Source organism: Bos grunniens, chromosome 9 (assembly GCF_055505025.1).
Source record: "Bos grunniens cultivar Pamir isolate PY7600 chromosome 9, Bosgru_T2T1.0, whole genome shotgun sequence".
Classification (NCBI taxonomy): Eukaryota; Metazoa; Chordata; class Mammalia; order Artiodactyla; family Bovidae; genus Bos; species Bos grunniens.
In genome coordinates, this window is record NC_141173.1 from 95,127,924 (window position 1) to 95,153,720 (window position 25,797).

General features: G+C 45.6%; 1 protein-coding gene across 4 annotated transcripts in view; it reads left to right on the forward strand.

Annotated features, from left to right (window-relative positions):
• Positions 1–25,797, forward strand: part of ZDHHC14 (zDHHC palmitoyltransferase 14) — a 293,107-nt gene that overhangs the window by 152,971 nt on the left and 114,339 nt on the right. For 2 of the 4 annotated variants that reach the window (XM_086318536.1, XM_086318539.1), the window contains exon 2: positions 17,822–17,994. In XM_086318536.1, coding sequence (XP_086174662.1) covers positions 17,822–17,994 — 173 coding nt within the window. The remainder of the gene's footprint in view (positions 1–17,821; positions 17,995–25,797) is intronic. The other 2 variants (XM_086318537.1, XM_086318540.1) reach the window with 1 other exon arrangement.

The window sequence follows — 25,797 nt, forward strand, 5'->3', positions numbered from 1 at the left end:
CGTGAAGAAATTGCATTTTCTGGTCATTGTTTCTGTATGATTCTCACGTCTCCTTGAGCACAGTCTTTAGACCATGGAGAAGTAACTGAAGTTTCAGTTAAGTAGTAACAGAACCCAAACAAATAATTCATAAGTTTTCCTTTCAGCCAGAAGAATCTCTGTATACCACTTTTTTAGTTGGGGGAAGTCACAGGTAGAAAGAATGTTCAGGATTTATTTCATTCATTGTTCTTCTCTATGACTATAGAAAGAAGAATATTCCATTTTATTTGGCATAGGTAACTTCCAAATCTAGTTTGTGCCTGACAGACCCATGTGTGTTCGTGAGCTAGTGCTGTGTAACAAACGACCCCAGAATTTAGTAGCTTGAAACAACAGACATTTATTATCTTATGGTTTCTGAGTCGGAAATCCAGTGCAGCTTAGCTGTATCCTCTGGGGCAGGACTGGAGCTGCCTTTGTCTCCACGCTGCCTGGGGGGAGTGTCTGCTCCCAGACTCACTGTGTGCTTCTTGGCCAATGGCCACCCTCATGACCTTGACCCCATGAGCCTCTCCATGGGACGGCTCATAGCATGACTCCAGGCCTCCCTCAGACAGAGTCAGCAAGAGAGTCAGTGAGCAAGCAGGGGAGTTGCTGTCTGTTTTGTAACTTCGTCTTGAAAGTGATACGCCACCACTTGTTATTTTCCAGAAGCCACTGTGGCCACCCCCAAGTCAAGGGGAGCGTGAATACGAGAGGCAGGGATCTCCGGAGCCCTCCCAGGGGCTACCTCCACACCGTGTAAGGACTTCTTTCTGTGGAGTTTCAATTACGATTCTGGGCATCAGAAGGCATGAAAATATTGCCCCCTCTAGTCTCACTGCTGTTGCTGGATGTGGAGGAAGGGACTTTCCTGCCAGTTAAAGCCACAGGGTCGGTGACTGCTTTCAGGCTGTCCCCACACACATCTCTGTCTCACAGACTCCTCAGGAACTGGCCAACTGACCCACTCACCCACACTTGCAATGGTCACCAGTCACTTCTCTGTTTGAATTCCTCTCTGAGCTTGGAAGCCCCAACCTTCTTCTTCCCAGCCCCACCGGCCTCTGAAGCAAATGGACAGCTGTCAGGGGCTTTTACTGTAAACTGTGTGGAAGCCAGCTGGACTAAACCAAAATGAGGAACAGCGGAAAAGTGTGGAAAACTACAGAAATCCACACAAGGGCAAGGCTAGCTCTCCTAGGAAGAAGGGGGTAATATTGAGGGAGAGGTCAAGAATCTGCCTGCCATGCGGGAGACTCAAGAGACGCCGGTTTGATGCCTGGGTTGGGAAGATCCCCTGGAGGAGGAAATGGCAACCTACTCCAGTATTCTTACCTGGAAAAATTCCATGGACAGCGGAGCCTGGTGGGATATAGTCATTGGGGTCGCAGAGTTGGACACAACTGAAGTGACTTAGCATGCATACACGCACAGTATTAACCCGGAGGCTCTGCTAAGGGCCTTCCACACAGTGACTCCTCCTCTCTCAAACAAGCGCCACCTTGGGCTGTCATCCCCTGTCGTTTTCATTATTCCAGTTTAACCCCTAAGGAAACTGAGACCCCAGAGAAGAAGTCCCTCGCTCAGGTTGACACAGTAACTGCCAGACTTAGGAGCAGAAGCCAGTCGGTCCAATTCCAGGCCCAAGGCCTTCCCACAACCCCACGGGACTTTTCCTGGCGGCCCTCTGGACCTGACTCCTGGTTCTGAGGTGGAAGTGAGTGGGTCACAGTCTTGTCTGAACTGTCAGTCTGCTCGGTCTCACCAAGGTGAAGTTCTCAGACTCCAGGCAAGGCTGTGGGGAGGGGATGGTGCCCTCCTCAGTTTCTTCCAGAACCTTCTTCGCTCTTTCAGGTTCACCTCAGGGCTCTTTTCCTTCTTCACACACAAGAGGCCTTTCAACATCCAGGCGTCTTGCCCACCATCAGGCTCAGCATGGATGAGGAAGGGGCTTCATGCCTGCCCCTCCCTCAGGATTCTGTGAGCCCAGCCTGGGGCTGGACCCATGTGTGTGCACAGGGCTCCACTGAGGAGGCTGGTTCCACTTCCTAAGACCTGTGGGCAGAGCTCACGGCCAACAACCGCTGGAGGCCCCAGCCTGGCAGGTGTTCGCTTTGTTTACTGGCTGGGGTGTGCACTTCTGTGTAAGATGGGTGCACGCGTACCTCCCTCCTGAAGAGGAGCAGAGCCATTCATAAGACTTTGGGGTCATGAATCCTTTGAAGAATCTATGGCCCGAGTAAAGGCTCAGCCTCTTCTTCTGCTGCTGGGCACCTGGGCTGAGCGTCAATCCCCATCACCAGGGCAGCTGCCTGGGGCCCCCACCTCCTCCCTGACCCCCACGCTGCTCCCCCCACCCAGGAGGGGCTGACCTATCAGCTCGTTGGCAGAACAGCCTCAACGGAGATTCCTTTGCTCACTTTACCTGTTTGCCTAGTTTCATCCCAGACATCTATTCAAGAACACAGCGCCTTGGCAAAGCCTGCTATTGCATTTAGACCACATTAAGATCCTTCCGTGTTGCTCAGTGCAGCCACTCACATCCCACTCAGGGAAGAAGAGGAGGCAAACGCCATATTGACGGAAACTTCTCTTTAAAAAAATCTTTCAAGAAACGGGCCAGAATAAGCCGACTGCTGGGAGATTTTTTGTCCCTGGACATGCAGGCACAGCCAGAGCGTCTAGGCTCCTCTTTTCCGTGTCCCTGCTCGGGGAGCTCTGCTGTTCGACGTCATAAAGTCTCAGGGGAGCTTAAGGTGTGAAGCGATGGCTTTCTTTTTGGCAGTCACATACAGACAGCCCTGTCAGGAGGGTGTCTCTGGAAATCTAGAAGACCATCCCCAGAACCTGACACTTCTTTTGGGCTCCGCTAATTCTACTGACAAGTTTAACCCCCCTGGACGATGTAGGGCCCAAAGTCTGTAGGATGAGGACCTGGTCCAGTGGGAGATGTTGGCTTCTGATCTTTTCCCCTCCCTGTGTCTCACTCTCCAGCTCCCCGGTTGACCCTCCAGCTTTGCCATCTGCTGGGCAAAAAAAAACTCAAGGAATGCAGCCGCCGTCACTTAATTTATTGTACCGTTCATGACAGTAAACATCTTCCAAAAATTCCATCAGGAGAGCCAGGCATGGTTTCCTTTGCCTGAATTCCTGTTAGGGACTCTTTTATTAAACACTCTTTTCCCAGATGTGTCTCCGCCGTCTCCCTTAAGGTTGTTTCCAAGATTTTCCCCAGAACTAATGAACTTCTGCCTTTTGACCCCCTCTTTTAAAAAATTATCTAATAGTCATGTTTGCCCCTGGGCAGTCCTCAGGAACCTGTTCTATTTTAAAATGAACTGAAAAGATTTTTATCTCAGAAGTGCATGGCTTAAAAGAAAACAAGAGACAACATGAAAGTCTAACCCCAAAAAAGTGTCATTGGAAAGGCACAGTTAGATGAATGGGGTGGCGGTTAAGGCATTAGCTGGCCAACAGCAACATGGTATTTTTCTGTTTGGGTTTTTTTTTCCCCCCAGTGAGTTCAAAGAGTTTCAGAAAAAGTGCATCATGGGACTTAGTAGTAGGCAGACTTCCAGGTGTTACCTGGCACCTGCATCTTCTGAGGTCCTCTGTCTCACTGTCTTGACAGGAGTGTGTGTCACAGTATGTTCACTTCCACACTGGGCTTCTTGTAAGTGGGGGGCTTTGGGCTTTCTGCACCCCACCCTCTTCTCATAGGAAGCAAGTTACTTCTTGAGCATAACCTGGCACTTTTAGGAAGATTCTTTTTTTCATAAATGAAAATTTAGCTTTAGCATTATATCTGTCAGAATCCATCCCCTGCCATGATATATAATGGATATATCCATTATATCCATGCAAAATCCACAATTTTATACAATATTGAAGCAAAACTAACTAGTACTATCTCTGTGTGGCATAAGGGTATTTTGAAATAGCCAGAACAGTCTTAAGGATTTGCTGTCAAAGCTTGGTTAACAGAAACTCTGGGAACACAAGCTCTGGTCTGTGTAGAAACTATGGAGCTGGCTATTTAGCAACTGGAATTGGGAAGCAGAGCCTGGGTTCTTGACCTTGGGGCGCTAAGGTATTAGTCCCCCATTGGTTTCACTGAAGCTCAGGGAGTGTCTTGAGCCGTGTAGGGCCCTGTGAGTGCCTGGAGGCGCAGAAACCAAAAGGTGGGCTGTGGCCCCTGGCCTTGTGTCCTGCACATTCGTGAACCTGGCCCCACACCCCTCTCAGCCACCCACACCTCTCCTTGGATAGAGTGGCCGCTTCCCACTGCTCACGCCCTACGTGTTGGGGCTCCATCCTCTGCTCACAGCAGTCAGGATCCTGTGCTTAGCTATCTTTTTGGCAGGACAGCGAATCATTTCCGTTCCTGCCCATCTGCTGACAATCCATCAAGGACAGGTGCCGTTGCCCATGACTCCTGAGCCTCCATTCACCCCAAACTGGGCAGGGCACCTTCCAGCTGAATCAAGTTTCAGGTTTTCTAGGCATCTTAATTTTACAGAATGAGGGTAACTGAGATCATTATAAAAAGGTTGGAATCTTTTAAAAACTGTATTCCCTTATGGCTTAGATGGTAAAGAATCCACCTGCAGTGCAGGAGACCTGAGTTCAGTCCCTGGGTTAGGAAGATCCCCTGGCGAAGGGAATGGCAACCCACTCCAGTGTTCTTGGCTGGAGAATCCCATGCACAGAGGAGCCTGGTAGTTTACAGTCCATGAGATTGCAGAGTCGGACGTGACTGAGTGACTAACACTTTCACTACCAAGAAAATGTGGAGGGTACAAATCAGAGATACAGACCTCATTGGGGGTTAATTGAGATGATGGGCTGTCATGCACAGGATTTAAAGACAGCGACATCTGATTTGAATGCTGGTTCTGAAACTTCAGTTGTGTGTATATGTGTGTGTGTGCACGCTCAGTAGTGTCCAGCTATTTTGCAACCCCACAAACTGTAGCCTGCCAGGATGCTCTGACCATGGAATTCTCCAGGCAAGAATATTGGAGTGGGTTGCTATTCCCTTCTCCAGGGGATCTTCCTGACCCAGGGAAGATGTCTCCTCCATTGGCAGGCGGACTGTTTACCACTGCACCACTTGGGATGCTCCTAGCTGGGTGGCCTGGGTAAAATTAGTGATGCTCTTAGGGCTTAGTTTCCTCATCTGTAAAATGGTCTCAGTAATACCAAGGTCAGAGTCTTTTTTCAGAGTGTACACGAAATTTAAAGTGAAGCTTTTTGAAGTGTAGATACTTGATCAAAAAAGGTAAATTTTCATCCTCTCCCTGCAGTCTCCTTGTCCGGCTGCTTGTTACTGTAAAAGCTGTGCAACCACGTCTGTGTTTCTAGCAAGAGCGGACCTTCCGACTTTATCAGTCTGTTCTGACCTTGTCTTCTGATGGGCAGGATAATTACATGGTGGGAGTCCTCCCCACCACTGGGGAAGAGACATGCTTTTTTTTTTTTTTTTCTTTTAGTGCAAAAGCATTTTCTTTACAAAGGAGCATAGTCAATACTGCAGGCAGCATTTTGGTGGCGGAAACAGGCGTTGTCTGTCAATGAACATGAAGTGCTGCCCCTTTAGACCAGGGGAAGATTAAATCTGCAGCCCCCAATAGCAACCCCACATCCAAAAACTCCCAGTGAATGCCACATTGCTCTCTTTCCTACTAAACATGCGCACCTAAAGCTGTCTCTGCCTGATGGCCCCCAGCTTGGTGTCAAAAGGTTCATGGGCTTGTTAGTATGTTCACCTTATTTTGTGTTCATTTCTCTTCTTCGGTTGGGGGGAACTTTTTTTCTTAAACACATATGCCGCATTTTGCTTCTCCAGTCAAAAGAACCGTATTTCCATTTTATAGAAGTATTATGTACTATTTTTCAAATTATGGTTTCTCTACCATTGAAAATGGCATTATTTTTTGAGTTTATGAGTGAAATAGCTTAACCATCCAAACTCACATGCATCTCTCTCTAAATGGTTGGCTGCTTCTAACCTGTATTTATCCTCTATTATCTGCTTCTAAGAGGTTTGTGATGATGGGTATGTTAAAAACCACTCTTTGGTTCCTCTGCAACCTTAGGAAAATATTAAAAAGGAAGATTTACTTGGTAATTCATCTTCCTTTGCAAAAGGAGGAAGGTACCCTCTTTCTGTTCTGGTGATGGGGGGAAATTAACCATGACATCTGGGTGAAGAGAGCTTTAGCAGAGGAGGAGTGGGAGCACGCGGAAATGAGTGCCTGCTCGGCTCCATGTAAGATTTCTTTAACTTTTCAACCGCACAGCAATCTGCTACAGATTGCCTTGCAGTTCACCACCCACAGCATGGATCCAGGTCTCTCGGGTCTGCTCTGATGACTATATCAAATTCAACTCAGCAAATGTTTGCAGAGTGGCTGCTCTGCAGCAACAAGTGTCTGGAGGCTGGGGATACAGCAGTGGCTAAACAACCTGCAAAGACCCCTCCTGCGGGGTTGCCCCTGTAATGGGGTCCAGTCTGGGCAGATCTGAGAAGGCTTCATCTCACCCCTTGTCAGTCAGCCATTTTCAATTTAGTTGCTTCGTGCTTGGTCATGTCTGACTCTTTGCGACCCCATGGACAGCAGCCTCCTCTGTGCATGGAATTTTTCAGGCTCGAGTGGGTTGCCATTTCCTGTTCCTGGGAATCCTACCAACCCGGAGATCAAACCTGTGTCTCTTGTACCTCCTGTATTGTGGGGTGGATTCTTTACAGCTGAGCCACTAGGGAAGCCCATGAAAGGCCTGGAAACTATAAATACAGTGAAGGGTTTGGGGGCTCCATGTCCTTGTTGATGTCCTTCCTATTTGGCAATCTAACTCCTACTTAGCCATCAACACCCTATCCAGAAAACCTTCTCCGAGTCTATCCAGGCCCACTGCACTGGTCCCCTTCACTTTCCCTTGTGTGCTCTGTTTATCTCTCACCTAACTTGCTGTTTTGTTTGTAGTTAACTCACTTGGGGTCTGTCTCTCTTACTGGAGAGTGAGCAGCTTGAGATCAGGGCTCTTGTCTTGATCTGTATCCATTCCAGGCATTTGGTCCAGAGTGTTGGCGTGTAGTGGGTCCTCAATAAAAATGTGTGAAGTGGCTGAGTGAAGGAATGAATAATGCTCAGGGACATGGGATACCCACAGTATCCATGGTACTTGCTTTCTATCTTTTTTTAAATTAATTTGTTTTTTAATTGAAGGATAATTGCTTTACAGAATTGTGTTGGTTTCTGCCAAACATCAACATTTCTGCCAAACATCAGTACTCTCTTTCTTTGTAGATAGCTTCCCCAGTGGCGCTAGTGGTAAAGAATCTGTCTGCTAATGCAGGAGGCATAAGAGACATGGGTTCAATCCCTGGGTCAGGAAGATCCCCTGGAGGAGGGCATGGTAACCCACTCTAGAATTCTTACCTGGAAAATCCTTTGGACAGAGGAGCCGCAGGGCTACCATCCATGGAGTCACCAAGAGTCGGGCACGACTGAAGCAACATAGCACACACACACATCTTTGTAGAAACTTTCCAAAACTCACACAAAGGCCAAGGTATTCTGAGTTAGTACTTCTTTATAACACCCAAGACCATTTTCCACAACAGTAACTTCTGGACACCGGAGGGAGAGGACTTGGCCCAGCGTGACGGTCATGGCAGAGGCCTCAGGAATGTATAAAACCTTGTTCTCTGCTTTACCAAACCTGGGAGGGCAACCGATGCCCTAGGGGTGGAGCTACTCAGAGCTGAAGCCCTGGGCATAGCAGGGCTATTCCCTGCTAGTAGGAGGGAGGAGAAAACAGGCTGCACAAACAGCAATGATATGCCGAGTGGTACCCGCAGCGTCACACCCGAGGCATCCCTGGCCCACATCCCAGAGTGCCTGATGCCCCGAGGGTCTCAGGACAGGAGGAAAAGGCTCTCTAATGTTCACCGTGCAGTCTCAAAAAAGGACAGGGCTTCTTCATCCCACATAGGTTTCCTTGAACACATGATGATTAAACTACTTTGAATTTAGTTGAAAATGTTCCTATGTTGAATTATCCGTTCCCCAATAATGCTTATAACTGAGATATCCAGCCTTTGGATGCAACTCCAAGAATATTGCCAGTGTTCGGGGACTGAATTTTCATAGCTTTTCAACCCTTCTCCTTCCCGAAGACCCCCTTCCCCTTCCTGCTCCCCTTGGACCCACCCCCGACCCAAGGAAAGAGAAAGGGAAAAGCCTTCGCTGAGTCTGAAGCTCTGGATCTGCAGAGGGTTTGCTGGGCGCCTGTGTTCCTGCCTCTCAGGCTTCTCTCAACTGCCTCTCTGAGGTCGTTTTTCTTCTTGTTCCTGTGACATAGGAACACCAGGGTGCAGTGTCTCTTCCTTTCATCTGTAAATGCGCAGTGTAAGGTAGAAATCTACAAGGATGCTGGAAGAACTTCGCAGTCACACTCCTGTGAGAAACAGCCTACAGACTAGGGCTGAGTCGGGAGGTAACTTGAGTTTCATATTCTTGAATGTACGATACCCCATACCTCACAACACACCGATCTGACGAGAGGCAACCTGCAGAAATCAAGGACTTTAGCCTTTTGAGGCTTTGATCTAACCTAGACCATGCCTTATTGTTGAGCATCTTTTCTATTGATCATTGGTTTTCTTAAAATCACAGATAGATTTTAATATTTTGTTAAACCTCCCATTCTTTTTCAGTTCCATGAGTATTTATACACTTACATTTTTTAAAAACAATTTTTTGGTTGCCCTGGGTCTTCACTGCTACAAGAACTTTTCTCTAGTTGCGGTGAGCGGGGACCACTCTTGGTTGCAATGCTCAGGCTTCCGATTGCAGTGGCTTCTCTTGTGGGGCACAGGCTCCCAGGGCCACGGGCTTCGGTAGTTGCAGCACATGGGCTCAGTAGTTGTGGCTCCCGGGCTCTAGAGCACAGGCTCAATAGTTGTGATACACATGGCTTAGTTGCTTCACAGCATGTGGGATCTTTTCGGATCAGGGATCGAACCTGTGTCTCCGCATTGGCAGGTAGATTTTTTTTTTTAACCACTGAGCCACTAGGGAAGCCCTATCCACTTGCTTTGAATCATACATTTTTCCACTGCAAAAACAAGCCATGTTTGATTAAGAAATTTAAATTTCTTGGTCACAAGAGAAGCCACTGCATTGAGGAGCCTGCACACCACAGCTAGAGAGTAGCCCCTGCTCACCGCAACTAGAGAAAGCCCAAAGATGTAACCTATGGTTTCCTGGAGTTGGGTCCAGCACATAGTCTCTGAATACATATCTGTTGAATGAACTGAAAACACAGGATAATAGGAAGTAGACTCGGGATGATCCTATTTTTGTTTCAAGCATACATTTATATTCATAATTGGAAGAATATACCCTAAAGTATGACCTTGTTTTCCACGGGGAAAAGTATGAGGGTGTTGAACCTGTGTCCCCTGAATCGGCAAGCAGATTCCTAACCACTGGCCCACCAGGGAAGTTCCTGACCTGCTGATTTCTTATGGGTTCTGGGAAGCACCGAAAACAAGATGATGGCGTTACTGTGGACATACTCCCTCTGAAAATGACACAAACAACCACATGAGTGAGGACTGTAGTGGATGTATGGCTGCCGTGCCTAGGTGATCCCGTTAGGTCATTAAAGAACCAGTTTGGGGAAAGAGATACTGACTTTCCTCCCCGTGATCCACACGGAAGCCTTTGGCTTCCCAGAATTTTGAATCAAATGCAAAATCATTTAACTGAAAAAGTTTGAAACACCACGATTTTCCCTAACCATCTCTTGTACATTCTCCATAGTAGATGGGGAAAGGGGGCTGTTCACACACTGGGATTCGAAGCCTGTATTTTTAAACTAGGGCTCCCCCGGGTTCTGTGTCTATAAATAGACCTGTCTGGGTGGTCTGCGAGGCCCTGAATTAAGAATAATGACACTGCTTTTGTCACATGGGCACTCCACAGGCTTCAGGCGAGACTGTGCTGTACAGAACCTTGCCTGTTGGAACCACATACGGCCGGGAGGCCTGGGGAGAAAGCAGAGTCCTTAGTGACTGTCCTCTCCTCGGGAGAGAGAGCTTTACCACCTCTTCCCTTAATGAGCCTGGAAACCACTGCTCCTGATGAGAAGGCAGACGCAGCCTAATATAGAGATGATCCACGAGTCTCTGATGACACCGGGAGTCGTCCTCACATTTCTACCTGGAGTTCTCCTCTCCCCATTCTTCCTCTCTGGGTTTAAGCTTTCCCTTCCAATCTCTTTGGTTTCTATTTTTTCCCTTTGGTCCCGCGTCCATTTATTTCAACTCCCTCCTTCGTATAGCACTGGTAGATTCAGCACTACATGCAGTAGGTAAGAAGGGGCCTTCAAACAATGGGTGCAGCTGTGGGGTGTCTTGAAGGGGGTTGTTGTTGTTTTTCAGTCTCGACCGACTCTTTCGACCCCAGGGACTGCAGCACGCCAGGCTCCTCTGTCCTCCACTATCTCCTGGAGTTTGCTCAAACTCCCGTCCTTTGAGTCAGGGATGCTATCTAACCATCTCATCCTTGGCCTTCCCCTTCTCCTTTTGACTTCAATCTTTCCCAGCATCAGGATCTTTTGCACTGTATAAAATCATCTCTTTTTTTCCATTCTAGACTTGTGAATGGATGTTATTTCTGAGTCCACTTCTTTTCTCTGTTTCCAACTAATGCGCTTATCTTTGCCCTGTAGTGCTACATTTATTTCTAAATACATGATTAAGGAACAAATCATAAAAGTAATGGTGTTTATGTCCCTGCCTATAAATGAAAAATAACATTTATTTTAGAATGACTCACATGAAAAGGAAAAAGATCGTTTTTATTACTACCCTCATAATGCTACTCTGTTATTATTTCAGACATCTGAGTCATTGGCTCAGATTATTTCATTTTATGATCATTTGCCTTAGCTATTTATTACTGAAATGCATTGCAATCAAAAGTCTGACATTTAAAATAATAGCTTAACTTTGTGATTTCTAAAATATGGAGACTTCCTTCATTAGAATGCAACATCAATAAAGCAAGGCCACATCCTCCTTGGTATCAGTTCTAATTGTGTGCCTCATTTCTGTGTATCAGTGCAGTTCAGTTCAGTTTCAGTCGCTCAGTCCTGTCCGACTCTTTGCAACCCCATGAATCGCAGCACGCCAGGCCTCCCTGTCCATCACCAACTCCCAGAGTTCGCTCAGACTCACGTCCATCGAGACGATGATGCCATCCAGCCATCTCATCCTCTGTCGTCCCCTTCTCCTCCTGCCCCCAATCTCTCCCAGCATCAGAGTCTTTTCCAATGAGTCAACTCTTCGCATGAGGTGGCCAAAGTATTGGAGTTTCAGCTTCAGCATCAGTCCTTCCAATGAACACCTAGGACTGATCTCCTTTAGGATGGACTTGTTGGATCTCCTTCTAGTCCAAGGGACTCTCAAGAGTCTTCTCCAACACCACAGTTCAAAAGCATCAATTCTTCGGCGCTCAGCTTTCTTCACAGTCCAACTCTCACATCCATACATAACCACTGGAAAAACCATAGCCTTGACTAGACGGACCTTTGTTGGCAAAGTAATGTCTCTGCTTTTCAAAATGCTATCTAGATTGGTCATAACTTTCCTTCCAAGGAGTAAGCATCTTTTAATTTCATGACTGCAATCTCCATCTGCAGTGATTTTGGAACCCAGAAAAATAAAGTCTGACACTGTTTCCACTGTTTCCCCATCTATTTCCCATGAAGTGATAGGACCAGATACCCTCATCTTAGTTTTCTAAGTGTTGAGCTTTAAGCCAACTTTTTCACTCTCCACTTTCACTTTCATCAAGAGGCTCTTTAGTTCCTCTTCACTTTCTGCCATAAGGGTGGTGTCATCTGCATATCTGAAGTTATTGATATTTTTCCCGGCAATCTTGATTCCAGCTTGTGCTTCTTCCAGCCCAGCGTTTCTCATGATGTACTCTGCATATAAGTTAAATAAGCAGGGTGACAATATACAGCCTTGACATACTTCTTTTCCTATTTGGAACCAGTCTGTTGTTCCATGTCCAGTTCTAACTGTTGCTTCCTGATCTGCATATAGGTTTCTCAAGAGGCAAGAATAGTTATTCTTGTGTTTATGCTTTCATATGTACAGGACAGAACAAAAATGTCAAACGTAGGTCGTGTTGTAGTCAGGGGGTCATGAGCTACAGTAATGGGAATTTTTTTTTGTATGCATATCCATTTGCCAGCAAAATATTAAAAGATGACTCAAATTGTTTTGCTATGGGAAAAGATTCTCTACTTTTTTGTTGTTATTGTTATGTAACATTATTAATATTATATGTTTATTGTGTCTTTCTGCTCACCTTCCCATATTTCGAAGGGCCATTCACATTGACAGGTAGGTTCTACATCTATTATCAATTGCAAAAGATTTTCTTTGTTCCAAAGGCCACATGATCTTAATGTCTCTGTTACATCTTGTTAATATTGTTTCACTTTGTTTTATTTTTGTTTTCAAGTAAAGCTAATCTCCCAAAGAATGTCCTATGAGGAAACAGAGAGCCCTAAACACCCAATAATGAACTCCAGATTTCTTATGTGAAATGTTTAAGACATTAGTTTAGTTCCAGGATTTTAACACAAAGTATCAATTTTAACCACCAGTAAATTCTAACCTGAGAGCCATTCTCTAAATAGAAATATAGAATTAATGAGACTATTGATTCTGGAAAGGTCAGTATCTGTTTGATGGTAAAATAATTTTGTCATGTGTGCTAAGTCGCTTCAGTCATGTTGAACTCTCCACGACCTCTATGGGATTCTCCAAGCAAGAATACTGGAGTGGCTTGCCATGCCCTTCTCTAGGGCATCTTCCCTACCCAGAGATCAAACCCAGGTCTCCTGCATTGCAGGCAGATTCTTTACCATCTGAGCCAGTAGAGAATACATTAATTGCATAGTCTCAGATAATATAGCACCTAGAAAATGGCTGTATCCTTCATGTATAGACATCAAATACAAATAATTCTTTTTCTTAAAGATTTGAGAAGATTGCTATTAGAACTGAAAAAATTCCCTGTAATCTTTTTTCAGTGCTATATGGTCTAATTATTACCTGGAAGGACCTTTCTTTACCTCTGATGTAGAGTGAGTTGACAGTTTGTAGTAGATATTTAATCATCATGTCTAAAGGCAAACAGCTCACTGATGTATATCATAGGAGCGAGATTATTATACAAACTTTTCATCATGATAGCCTTTGTTTTGTCTGGTGCTAAATTAACTCATTTCTTTTATGTTATGAAAATGCATGCTTTCAGATTCTTTTTTTTCCCCTCCTGCCACTTTCTCATTGAGCTTTATGAAGACAAAGATGTTTGTAGCCGGTTACCCACCCAGCTTTGGGTTGTATGTAGGTCACAATTCTTCAGACCGAGAGAGAGGACTCCATTTGGTGTTTATATCTTTGGCAGCTGCACCCTCGTCTTGTATCCGATCCAGGCCCTCGGGGGAAGGCGTCTTCCTCATCACAGATGGCTCTCAGAATTGGAGAGCCCAGCCACGGTTGCTCAGAAATGTGAAGAGCCGTTTTCAAGTTGTCTGAGCTCGAGCTAAGGATTTTCTTTGCCTCTCACAGTGCTTCAGCTATTAGGTCGCGCCAGCGGCTATGGGTTGGCTGAGATTTTCCCATCGGTCTTAGCTCCTCCTGGGGGTTTGGTGATCACCGTCCTGAGCTGGGTCTGCTTATTCCTGAGTCTGCACCAGCAGGACTGCAGATGCTCTCGGCTTTTTCTGAACAGCAGCTTGAAGGTGTCAGTGTAGCCCTGATCTCCTTGTTTGCTTGGGGATCTGAATTCTTTTATACAAAGCCATGCCCAAGACTTCAGTGAGTAACCGAACGTTGTCCTTTGAAATACAGAGAGCGCCTGCTACCAACATATGGTGCTTCATCTGCTAGAACTTTAGAGAGTGTTGCACAGACTCAGCTCAGGTGCAGTCCTGCCTTTTCTTATGGGCAGAAGCATCCTAGACAGGACAGATCCTTAGCACCCGTTTGAAGGAGGTTCTAACAAGCTTAGAAGAGAGAGAAGCAAGTTCTGGACACAGAGTACATTGTGATCTTGATGGTATGGCTGACTTGACTTCCCTGCAATTTTCTCTATAACTATAAAATTCAGTGAATAGGTCCCATTCATTCAACTACTCAACAAATACTTGTCAAATACCTACCCTATGTGAGGCATCATGCCCGGTGCTATGAAGGACACACGCTGACCAGGGCCCAGTCCACCCTCGGGAATTCCAGTCCAGTGAGGTTCATGACGCATGTCCACAAACAGGCACAAGTACCCCATCGCGAGAAACAAACAAAGATACTAGGGAAGTTTACAAAAAGAAACCAGTTCTTTGGCTTGGGGGTAAGCCAAGAAAATCTTGTCACCAGGTCTTTATGGAAACTTGAAAGTTGGGGAGGCTTTAACACGGTGAGATGGGGGTGGGGGTGCTCCAGACACCAGGGCTGGGTCACAGGCCCGTCTGGGAAGGTGGAGACGACAGGAGGCCTCCAGAGTCATCAACCTGGAGACATGGCTGGGTGGCCCTGCATACAGTGCCCTTGGGACAAGAAACCATTTAGGACATGGCTTACTCACTAACAGGGCTTCCCTGGTGGCTCAGCGGTAAAACTACCTGCAGTGCAGGACACCCAGATTCGATCCTGGGTTGGGAAGAGCCTCTGGAGGAGGAAATGGCAACCCACTCCAGTATTCTGGCCTGGAAAATCCCATGGACAGAGGAGCCTGGCGGGCTACAGTCCATGGGATCGCAAAGAGTTGGACACGACTCAGCGACTAACATGTTGACTTTGACTTGACTTACTCGTTAATGACATCTTGCTCTGGGAAGGCATACCTTTACAACTATGAACAGGCAACCTCTGAGGTCAACCAAGTTACATTTCAGAACCAAAAGGGAAAAACAAAAATACTGAAGATCCACTAAATCTCCTTCACGGGAGGGTTCCGACAGCACTCAAGTCTCCATCCTTGGAGAGGCCAATGGAGCTAAATAAACTCCATCCCTAAAAGCTCAAGGTGGGTCCCATCCTGTGGACTGGTCATCCAGGTCACATTGCCCAGCTATGACCTGGGTGCAGCTGCTGAACAACTGTTCCAGTTGCTTCTTATTCAAACTCATCAATAATGAGAAAGAGGAGAAAGTTGGGCTGTTGTATTCTCTGCCCTTATTCAAACAGCCATTCATTTGTTGAATTCTGAATTTAAATTCTAGAAAAATCCTCTCAACACAATTGATCATTTTTATAACCATTTTATTAAAAAAAAAAAAAGGTATACCTAGAGTAGGTTCTTTTAGACTAAAAATATTTTTGACTAATCTATATAAACCGAAATGTATTAGTATCAGGGGTCAGTTTTATGCCTTCAGTAACGGACTGTGTTTATTTCTTTTCTAAAAAAAAATCCTTTTATTCTATATTGCTGGATAGCCAGCAATTAATAATAATTAATAATCTTGTGATAGTTTCAGGTGAACAGCAAAGGGACTCAGCCATGCATATACATGTCTCCATTCTCCCCCAAACTCCCCTCCCTGAACTGTGTTGATTTCTGATTGTGGTACACTAGCCTGGTGGGCTGCCGTCTATGGCGTCGCACAGAGTTGGACACGACTGAAGCAACTTAGCAGCAGCAGCAGCAGCACATTTTCAAGGCTTAACACAACTTCAGGTGGCTTTTTATATGACAATAAGAGGAACAAAGATAAAGCCATATTTATGACACAAATGCTTTTTAATGATCTTTAGAGCCTGAGTTCCTTGCTATTAACTTGATTGACATCACAGTCAGAGATTTAATCAATAGCCTTGCAGCAATTGATATTTATCACCAGCTCTTCACAGACGCTCCATGTCAGAGTCTGCACATGCTCCATTTACCGTAATGGACATGCCCTGAGAAGGTGTTTATTTCTGTAGCCCACAGCACTGCACCATATCCCAGAGCTGGGCCACAGTCCCGTGTGAAGATTTCAGTGCAGTATTAAATGATTGTCACTTTATATTTAATCTCTGAAGGGGAGATGGTCATTTCATGACAGTCCCCTGGGACTGAGACCCATGCTCCTCTCTTAAGCAAAGCTTTCCAACCCTTTCTCTTCTAGCTCCCTCTCTTTGTTTGGGGTTGAGTGTCTGAAGAGCCTCCCCTGGTGAGGCAGACCATCTAGGAGGCACTTTGCACTCTGGGTGTTACGACTCTGTGAGTCCGTGAGGTGTTCCTTGATGCCACGGTGTTCCTAAATGTGGTGACAACAGACTGACCGTGGTCCCTGCGGGGCTCATCCTTCACTGGGCTCCAGGCACCAGGCTGGTCTTCACTCTGCCTCTCAACACCTCCGTGGAGTCAAGGGTCAATGACGGTGGGTCAGGGCAGTGCTTAAAGCTGCCTTGGCTCCTGGGTCCCTGGAGCTGGCTGGCATAGATGTCCGTCTGTCGCAAGGGCACCTCTCCCCGACTCATCAAGACCCTGCTGCGTGTCAGTGCATTCACTGGGGACAGTGAAGGGGGTTTGAGAGTCAACTTGGGCCCTGTTTATCCATTGGTAGCTCATCTTCTTCTGGAAGGGCATGTTCAGTTCAGTTCATTTGCTCAGTCGTGTCCAACTCTGCGACCCTATGGACTGCAGTTCACCAGGCCTCCCTGTCCATCACCAGCTCCTGGAGTTTACCCAAAGTCATGTCCATTGAGTTGGTGATGCCATCCAACCATCTCATCCTCTGTCATCCCCTTCTCCTCCTATTTTCAATCTTTCCCAGCATCAGGGTCTTTTCTAGTGAGTCAGTTCTTCGAATCACATGGCCAAAGTATTGGGGTTTCAGCTTCAGCATCAGTCCTTCCAATGAACACCCAGAACTGATCTCCTTTAGGATGGACTGGTTGGATCTCCTTCCAGTCCAAGGGACTCTCAAGAGTCTTCTCCAACACCACAGTTCAAAAGCATCAATTCTTCGGTGCTCAGCATTCTTTATGGTCCAACTTTCACATCCATACATGACTACTGGAAAAACCATAGCTTTGACTAGATGGACCTTTGTTGGCAAAGTAATGTCTCTGCTTTGTAATATGCTGTCTAGGTTGGTCATAGCTTTCTGCCCGCCTACATCCTTTTAGTCCTTTTGGGAAACTGGTCCACCAGTACGTTTCCATATCTCATTAACGTCTTTTGGATAGATTAGGTCCAAAATGTTGAAAAAATACTTTCTTGCCTTTTGAGGGTGGCTTGCAGTTCTCTGTGTTCTGTGCCCTAAGCTGTCTGACCCAGAGAGGAAAGACCGGGTCTGATGAAAATTGGTTCTAAGCCAGTGTCTCCTGTGTTAACACGATTCCAGGACTGGGTGGAGAATCATGTAATTCATGTGCCATGTTTCCAACACAAAGGGTGCAAGCTCTGTGCATCTTACATCGATTATACAAGCAGGATTATTTTCATTTTTCTGCCAGTGTTTTTCCGAGCAGCCAAGGGTTATCTTAGCTGAGAAGGGAGGGTTAAACTGTCCACGAGAGAGAACTGCAGACCTCCCCAAATGTAGATATTTAACACAGATGAATTTTTAATGGAAATCAATTTTGCTTCTCAAAAAAAAAAAAAAAGCCTATAGGTTCTTGGAAAACACAGACTGCTTACTGTTGATTACTGACATTGTATTTCCTCTCTTTCTCCCCTCCCTTTCTGCTTCCCCCACCTGTTGGCAGCTGCCCGTACCTAGCAGTGAAAATCACTCCCGCCATCCCGGTGGTCGGTGGCATCTTGTTCTTCTTTGTGATGGGGACCCTGCTGCGCACCAGCTTCAGTGACCCTGGCGTCCTTCCACGAGCCACGCCTGATGAAGCCGCCGACCTGGAAAGGCAAATAGGTAACCCTGAAGGTCCGCCCTTAGCCTGTCTGTGGTCACTGCCCACCTGTGCTCAGCCCCAGTGCGGGAGGATGGGTGAGGAGCCCTTGCAGGAGGGGCTGAGTCCCTGGGGAGGAGTCCCGATGTCTTCATTCACTTGGCCCGAGGATGACCTGAGTAGGAGGTGGGATGGAAAGTGGTTGGAGGTAAGGCCGAGGGACTGGTGCGCTAGAGGTGGGCTGGTGGTACCGGCAGGCAGGCCGCCACCAGCCAGGCTCTCTGAAATCCGAGTGTCTGAGTCCGCTCTGAGAAGGCGCCTGCAGAAGGCACTGCTGTGAAAGCTGTGGTTCTTGGTGGCTGCTCTTTCCTCTGCTTTCTAGAATATCAAGCGGGAAAGGTTACACCTTAGACTCTGTCCTATTTATCCAGCCTGGGCTCCAGGATTTCTTTATTAAGGTTTGACAAAGATAATATATTTCTGATATATATTGAGATGAATGGCTTTATTTTTCCTTAGATATTGGAAAGCCCGGGATTAAAAACTTACAGCAATCCATTTTAAAGATATTAAAAAACCAATCCCTATCCCTCATACAAAGAACCCTTAAAATCTCTTTTTTAATTAAAAAGAGAGCTCCCGCTTGCTCTTAAAAGTTTGCCTTTGTGAATGTGTAGCTTTGCCGTGGTGCAGCAATCATTTGGCAAGCGTGGCAGGGGCAGTGTGGTGTCTCAGTGTGAATGTGAAGGTTAGGTGTGAAAAATCACTCGACAGAAATAGTTCTCTCCCAGTGGGCGTCCCTTCCCAGCCCACTTGGCTGAAAGACCCTCACTTTCCATCGTGTAAAGTGGTACAATTAGGGTCTTGAAAAACAGTGCCTCTCTGGTTCACTTCCCCAAATGCTGAAGCACAGTCATGGCCTTCTCTGAGCATCTGCCTTCATCCTTCATCCTTGGGAGTGGAGCAGTAGAGGGGTCAATAATGGGAGTGTGTGTGAGTTTTCTGCTGGGCTGCAGACAGCTTCTTCTGTCCTGGGGTAGTAAAGTAGGGAGACAATCTCTTTCTTAGCCACCACGTATTGAGATTTGAATACAGGGCAATAATCTATAGTGTAAAGCCTTTGGAGCCCAAGAAGATAAAATCTGTCACTGCTTCCACTTTTTCCACTTCTATTAATATTTGCCATGACATGATGGGAGTGGGTGCCATGATCTTAGTTTTTGTAATGTTGAATTTCAGGCCAGCTTTTTCACTCTCCTTTTTCACCCTCATCAAGAGGCTGCATTTATATAGCTCATCAATAATTTGTAAAGGCCACCCATGATGATCATTGAATTTGATCACATCCCGGAAATTTTGTGAGGAAGACTTTATTATTACACCCATTTTACAAATAAGAAAACAAAACCCCAAGGAGTTAGATGGAAGAAGATAGCAGAGCCAGACCCTTCAACCCAGGTCCCTTGGATCTCAATCCTAGTTCTTTAGTTCATGTCATAAGGAAGAGAGAGAGGCCAGGGCCCAGTTTCCTGCAGGGACTAGGCTGGAGCCTGTAGACAGTGCTTAGTCTATGCCTGTGTCACTTCTGCATGAGCTTAAAACTGCTACTGATGCAGTAGGCAGAGAGCCCAGCTCCCACACTGGCCGTTAAGCATTTTCCTGCTGTGATCCTGTTTTCTCTCCCACCTCCCCATTAGTGCTGGGAGCATCTGAAGAAGCAGCAAGATCAGGATTTTTTTTTTTTTTGTCTTTCTTACAAAGCAGATAATAAAGAGTGCCATCAAAATTCTCTATTATAAATGCAGATTCTAAGAGACATTGAGTTTCCATTATTAATACTGAAGAAGTTGAATGATTCATTAAAATGCAATTTTCTTGTTGTTTCGTTTTCTTAAAGTTGATAACCTCAGAGCAGTATTTTTCAACATACTTTTCCATATAAGCCATTTTTAAAACCCAGCTCTGGCCGCATGCCCCTTCCCCCCAGAAACACAGATTGTGTGAGAGATGAAACCAGATTTCGTTCCCTGTGAAGGAGAGAAAAGGAGCTTTAGAGACAAGCTTTGGAGTGGCAGAAATCAGTAGCCCGATACGTCCTTCCCCAAAGGCAATTAGATGAAACATTATAGATAAGATGAGACAAAGTAGTCAGAAATAGTCATTTCATGGCTCTGGAATCCAGCTGTATTAAGGAGCAGTTATTCATGAAAAACTGATGAACTTCGGGGCAGAACAGTGGGAGTCTGTGACAGTCCCTCTGGGACCACTGTCATCCCCAGCCTGCGTTCCGAAGGTGAGGAAGCTCCATGTGGATACCACGCACCCTGCCGTGTCCTTATCTGAGGGGCTGACTCGTGTGAATTTCCAGGTGGCGCTAGTGGTAAAGAACCCGCCTGCCGGAGCAGGAGATGTAAGAGACTTGGGTTCAATCCCTGGGTCGGAAAGATCCCACGGAAGAGGAAATGACAACCCACTCCAGTATTCTCTCCTGGAGAATCCCATGGACAGAGGAGCTTAGCAGGTTACAGTCAATGGGGTCACAAAGAGTTGGACACACTGAGGCGACTTAGCACAACGCATGCATGGAAAAAACCTAGAAACTGAACCTTTCACTTTAAGAACTAGAAAAGGCAGAGCAAACTGAACTCAAAGCAATTAGTAGGAAGGAAATGGTAACGTTGAGAGTGGAAATCAGTGAAATAGAACAGGCAAAACAACAGAGGAAATCAGTGAGCCCCAAAATTAGTCCTTTGAGAAGATCAACAAAATTGACAAAACTTCAGCTCTACTCCCCTGACTCCCCCCTCCAAAAAGAAGACAAGGAGAAAGAGAGAAGATACAAATTACCAAAATTAGCAATAAAAAGCAGAGGTGTCACCATTAAACTTAGAAAAATTAAGAGGATTTTGATTTTATGCTACAAATTTAGACAATTTAGATGAATGGACAAATTCTTAGAAAGCCACAGTTACCAAAAAAAAAAAAAATGCTCAAGAAATAAAAAATCTGAAAAAAACACCACATAGCAAGTAAAGAAACTGGTTGTCCATATTTGGATTCATTTGAATCCAAGGATTAATTTGAATCCTTCCTTTACGCCATACACAAAATTTTAATTTAAAATGGATCATAGACCTAAATATAAGAGCTAAAATGATAAAACTTCTGAAGGAAATGCAGAGAAAATTTTCCTGACCTTGTATTAGGCAGAGTGCTTAGATAGGACACCAAAAGCAGGATCTGTAATTTTTAAAAGGTGATAAATTGAATTTCATCAAATTTAAAAGTTTTGTGTTTCAAAAGATACCATTAAGAAAATGAAAAGACAAGCTACAGATTGGGAGAAAATAGTCATGAATCCTATATCTGATAAAATATCTTATACTGTATCTAGAACATATTAAGATCTCTTACAACACAATAAGCAGACAAACAACCCATATACAAATGGGTAAAGAATCCAACAGACATTTTTCCAAAGAAGATGTATGAATGACCAATAAGTACATGAAAAGATCCTCAGCATCTTTAATTATTCAGTTCAGTTCAGTTCAGTCGCTCAGTCATGTCCAACTCTTTGCGACCCCATGAATCGCAGCACGCCAGGCCTCCCTGTCCATCACCAACTCCCAGAGTTCACTCAGACTCACGTCCATCGAGTCAGTGATGCCATCCAGCCATCTCATCCTCTGTCGTCCCCTTCTCCTCCTGCCCCCAATCCCTCCCAGCATCAGACTCTTTTCCAATGAGTCAGCTCTTCGCATGAGGTGGCCAAAGTACTGGAGTTTCAGCTTTAATTATTAGGGAAATGCAAATCAAAGCCATAAAGACATACCACTTGGCACCCGCTAAAATGGTTCCAACCAAAAGAGACTGACAATGTTGGTGAGGATATGGAGAAATTGGAACCCTCATGCATTACAGGTTGGGGTGTGAAATGGTGCCACCACTTTGGAAAATACTTCCTCAAAATTCCTCAAGAAGTTAAAGTCACCATATGACCCAGCAGTTCTATCCTACGTATATATCCAAGAGAAATGAAACACGTGTCCTTGTATGTGCCTTATATCTAGTAGCCTAAACCTGGAAATAACCCAAATGTCCGTTGGCAGGTAAACTCATGAGCAATATGAGGTCAGTCCACATAATAGAATGTTATTAAGCGGTGAAATAGAGCAAAGTGTCGACACAGGCTCCGACTTGGATAAACCTTAAAAATACTATGACAGTAAGGGAAAGAAACCAAATCCGAAGACTGTAGATTGTGTGATTCCAGTTAGATGAAGTGTCCAGAAAGGGCAAACTTTTAGAGACAGCAGATCAGGGATTGCCCAGGCTGGGGATAGGACTGAGGGCTGACCACACACGGACTTGAGAGAATTTGTCGGGGGAGAATGAAAATGGTCCAGAACTGGATTGTGGTGATGGTTGCATAATCTAATAAACTGACTAATGATTATTGTATTGTACACTTACAATGGGTAACTGTAACGTAAGCTAGCTTATACCGCAATAAGGCTGTCTAAAATAAAAGGGAAGAAGAGAGGAAAGGAGAGAGGAGGAGGGTGGAGGGAAAGAAAGAAGGCTCTCCCATCCTCTGGGTGTGTGACTTTAGGCTAGTTGTACACTTTTTAAATCTCATCCTACCATATTCTTAACTTTAACATGGAAATGTTAAATGTTAGTTGCTCAGTCGAGTCCAACTCTTTGCTACCCCATGAACTGTAGCCCACCAGGCTCCTCTGTCCATGGAATTCTCCATACAAGAATACTGGAGTGGGTTGCCATTCCCTTCTCCAGCGAATCTTTCTGACCCAGGGATCAAACCTGTGTCTCTTATGTCTCCTGCATTGGCAGGCAGGTTCTTTACCACTTAGTGCCACCTGGGAAGCCCCTTAAGATGGGAATAAGAACCCATAGCCTGTGAGGTTCTTGTCAGGATTGGCTCATGAAATGCTAGAATCTTTCAAGAAAAATTGTCCTCTTTCCCCACTCGGATCTCTCGTCACCTTCTACAAACATAGATTCTCATAAAAAACGAGCTGCTTTGTGATGGAAATAAACAGCAGAGCTAGTCTAATGCTTTATAAGAATTCCTCCCATATATCACATGGCTGTGGAAAATAAGATGATGTTTCAGTGAAATCTTAGCACATTTATTTCATGCTCTCTAAAGAAGCAAAACACGAGATTTGGAAACTTTTTATTATTAGAGCTATTGATTCCAATTATCCATTGTATTCCTCTGAGTGTAGAAGCCCAGAATAGACCCTTGAAACCAGCCGTCTGAGGAACTGATTGAAGATTTGCCAAAAATCTGAACAACGTTCCCCGTCCTCAGATTTCTGGAGGGGAGTGGGTGGCGAGGCAGAGGCTGTGTGTCTCAGTCTGTTCCAAGTCTGAGGAAATGCCTTACGCTTCTTTCTTCTGAAAGAGCTTTCCCAATAACTCATGCTGCCACTGAAAAGACAGTGAAGAATGGCATTGGGGTCCAGGCAGTGGGGTCATTGAAGTCCTGCTTGGCAGCTTTACAGTTTGGGAAACTCTGTTCTTTGATTCCACTCAGGATTGACCATATACTAAGCAACTGATTTGGGGGCTAGAAAAAAATTATGATACCACATGCACAGGCTCCAAGCCTTTCATTTCAATTACCTTTCCAGGGATTAAAAATAGGGGGAAGGGGCTGCTCTCCCTCCCGTCTTCCATTCCACGTGCATCTCGCCCCGTCCCCTCCAGCATCCTGAGGATCAGGGGAGGCAGTCATGAACTCAAACGTGCAGTCCTCCCGTTGGGCTCCAAAAACAAGGCTAGTTATTGAGGTAACTCTCGCCCTGTGTCATGGTAACCCTGACATCAGTAAGTGATATCATGGCGGCTTGCTGAGGGTGGAATGAGATCAAAGGAAGCTGGCTGGCCCTTAAAATCACCTGGGCTGTGGTAGAATCTTAAGATTTATTGCCTCCACTCTGAACCTTTGACTGGGAGGCTAGAATGTCCGCTGGGCAGCACCCATCTGCGTGCCTCCCTTCTGTCTGCTCTGACTGCCCGAGTTTCTTTCCCTCCCCTCCTTCCCTCTCTCCTCCTCCTCCCTCTTCCTCCCTCCTCCCTTCCCTCCTCCTCCTCCTCCCTCTTCCTCCTCCCTTCCCTCATCCTCCCCTCCTCCTCTTCCCCTCCCCTTCCTCCTCCCCTCTCTCTCCTCCTCCTCCCCCTCTCCTCCTCCCACCTCCCCTTTCTATCCTCCTTCTCCCCCTCCCCTCCTTCCTCCTCCCCTCCTTCCTCACCCTCTCTCCTCCTCCCCCTCCTCCCCCCTCCTCCCTCCTCCCCCCTCCTCCCTCCTCCCCCCTCCTCCCCCCTCCTCCCCTCTCTTCCCTCTTCCCCTTTCTTCCCTCCCCCTCTCCTCCTCCCCTCCCTCCTCTTCCCTCCTCCTTCCCCTCCTTCTTTCCTCTTCTTTCTCTCTCTCTCTCTTCCACACTCTTGGTCAAATTCTCATCATCCAAGAGTTTTCCTTGTAGTACACAGAACCAGTCACCTTTTCCAAGACAGGAGTCTGTCTTTCATTTCCTCCTAAAGTACCCTTGGGCCAGGAATCGTCTAGAGGAGCCATCTAGGAAGCAGGCAGGCAGCATCTTGCCCCTGTGGAGGCACTGGCCTTGTCAGCAGCCTGGGTCTACACCATCCCAGGGAGTGCGATTCCTGGGAAGTGTTCTATGGAAACAAGATATGTTCACCATCTATTTGACTTGCTAGTTGTTTTTTTTTTCCCCAAAGACATCTTAATTCTTTGCAACTCCATGGACTGTAGCCCACCAGGCTCCTCTGTCCATGGGATTCTCCAGGCAAGAATACTGGAATGGGTTGCCATGCCCTCCTCCAGGGGATCTTCCCCACCGTGGGATTGAACTCAGGTCTCCTGCTTTGCAGGTGGAATCTTTACCATCTGAGCCACCAGGGAAGCCCTGTGTTTAAGTGTAGAAACATTTTATTTAGTTCTTCAGAAAGTTCATTTGGGTTTCCATTACCTCTTACAGAAAAACCTGAACAAACTTTGGGGCCAACCCAATAACTGGAATTTAAATAACACTGGTGGATTTTCACTGAACAAAATACTTTCTGAGGAGGACATTCTTAAGCCAGTTTAAGACCTTAATCAATATTCTGTATTGTAAAGCTACACTATTTCCAATTTTTCCCATTTCCATTTTTATTCTGCCAAAATTATTTTTATTGGAGTGATTTCTGCATAAAATTTATAACTAAGATTTTTTATTGATTGGTTTCTATATTATGAAAGTTGCCATTATGAATTTTATTATAGAACTATTATTCCAACATGACAGATTTTCCCTGTGGTTTAATGTTTTACCATGTGAAATTTTTAAGCCATGATTGGCTTATTTTCGTGTTAGTTATTTCTACTGGTAATATTCACCATAAAATTGCTTTTTAAAGTGATAGTTTCTTTTTTTGCTCTATAATTAATGAGTCTCCTAGCTGTGACTAGTCTGTGACGGCCTCTCACACAGACTTTGCAGTCGCTTTGTGTGCTCCATACTAGACAGCCACCCTTGAAAACGCAAGAAAAAACGGCATCAAAACGGGTTGATTTGACTGGTTTTGCCAGTTTTCTTTTCAGAAGGTGACATTTTCTGATTGTTTCTCCAGTTCCTTCAATTTGTTTCTTTTTAACTGGAGGATAAATGTTTTACAGTGTTGTGTTGGTTTCTGCCATACGTCAACGTGAATCGGCCATAGGTTGTATGTATGTCCCCTCCCTCTTGAACTTCCTTCCCACCTCCCACCCTATCCCAGCCCTCTAGGTTACTTGCATCTCCCTC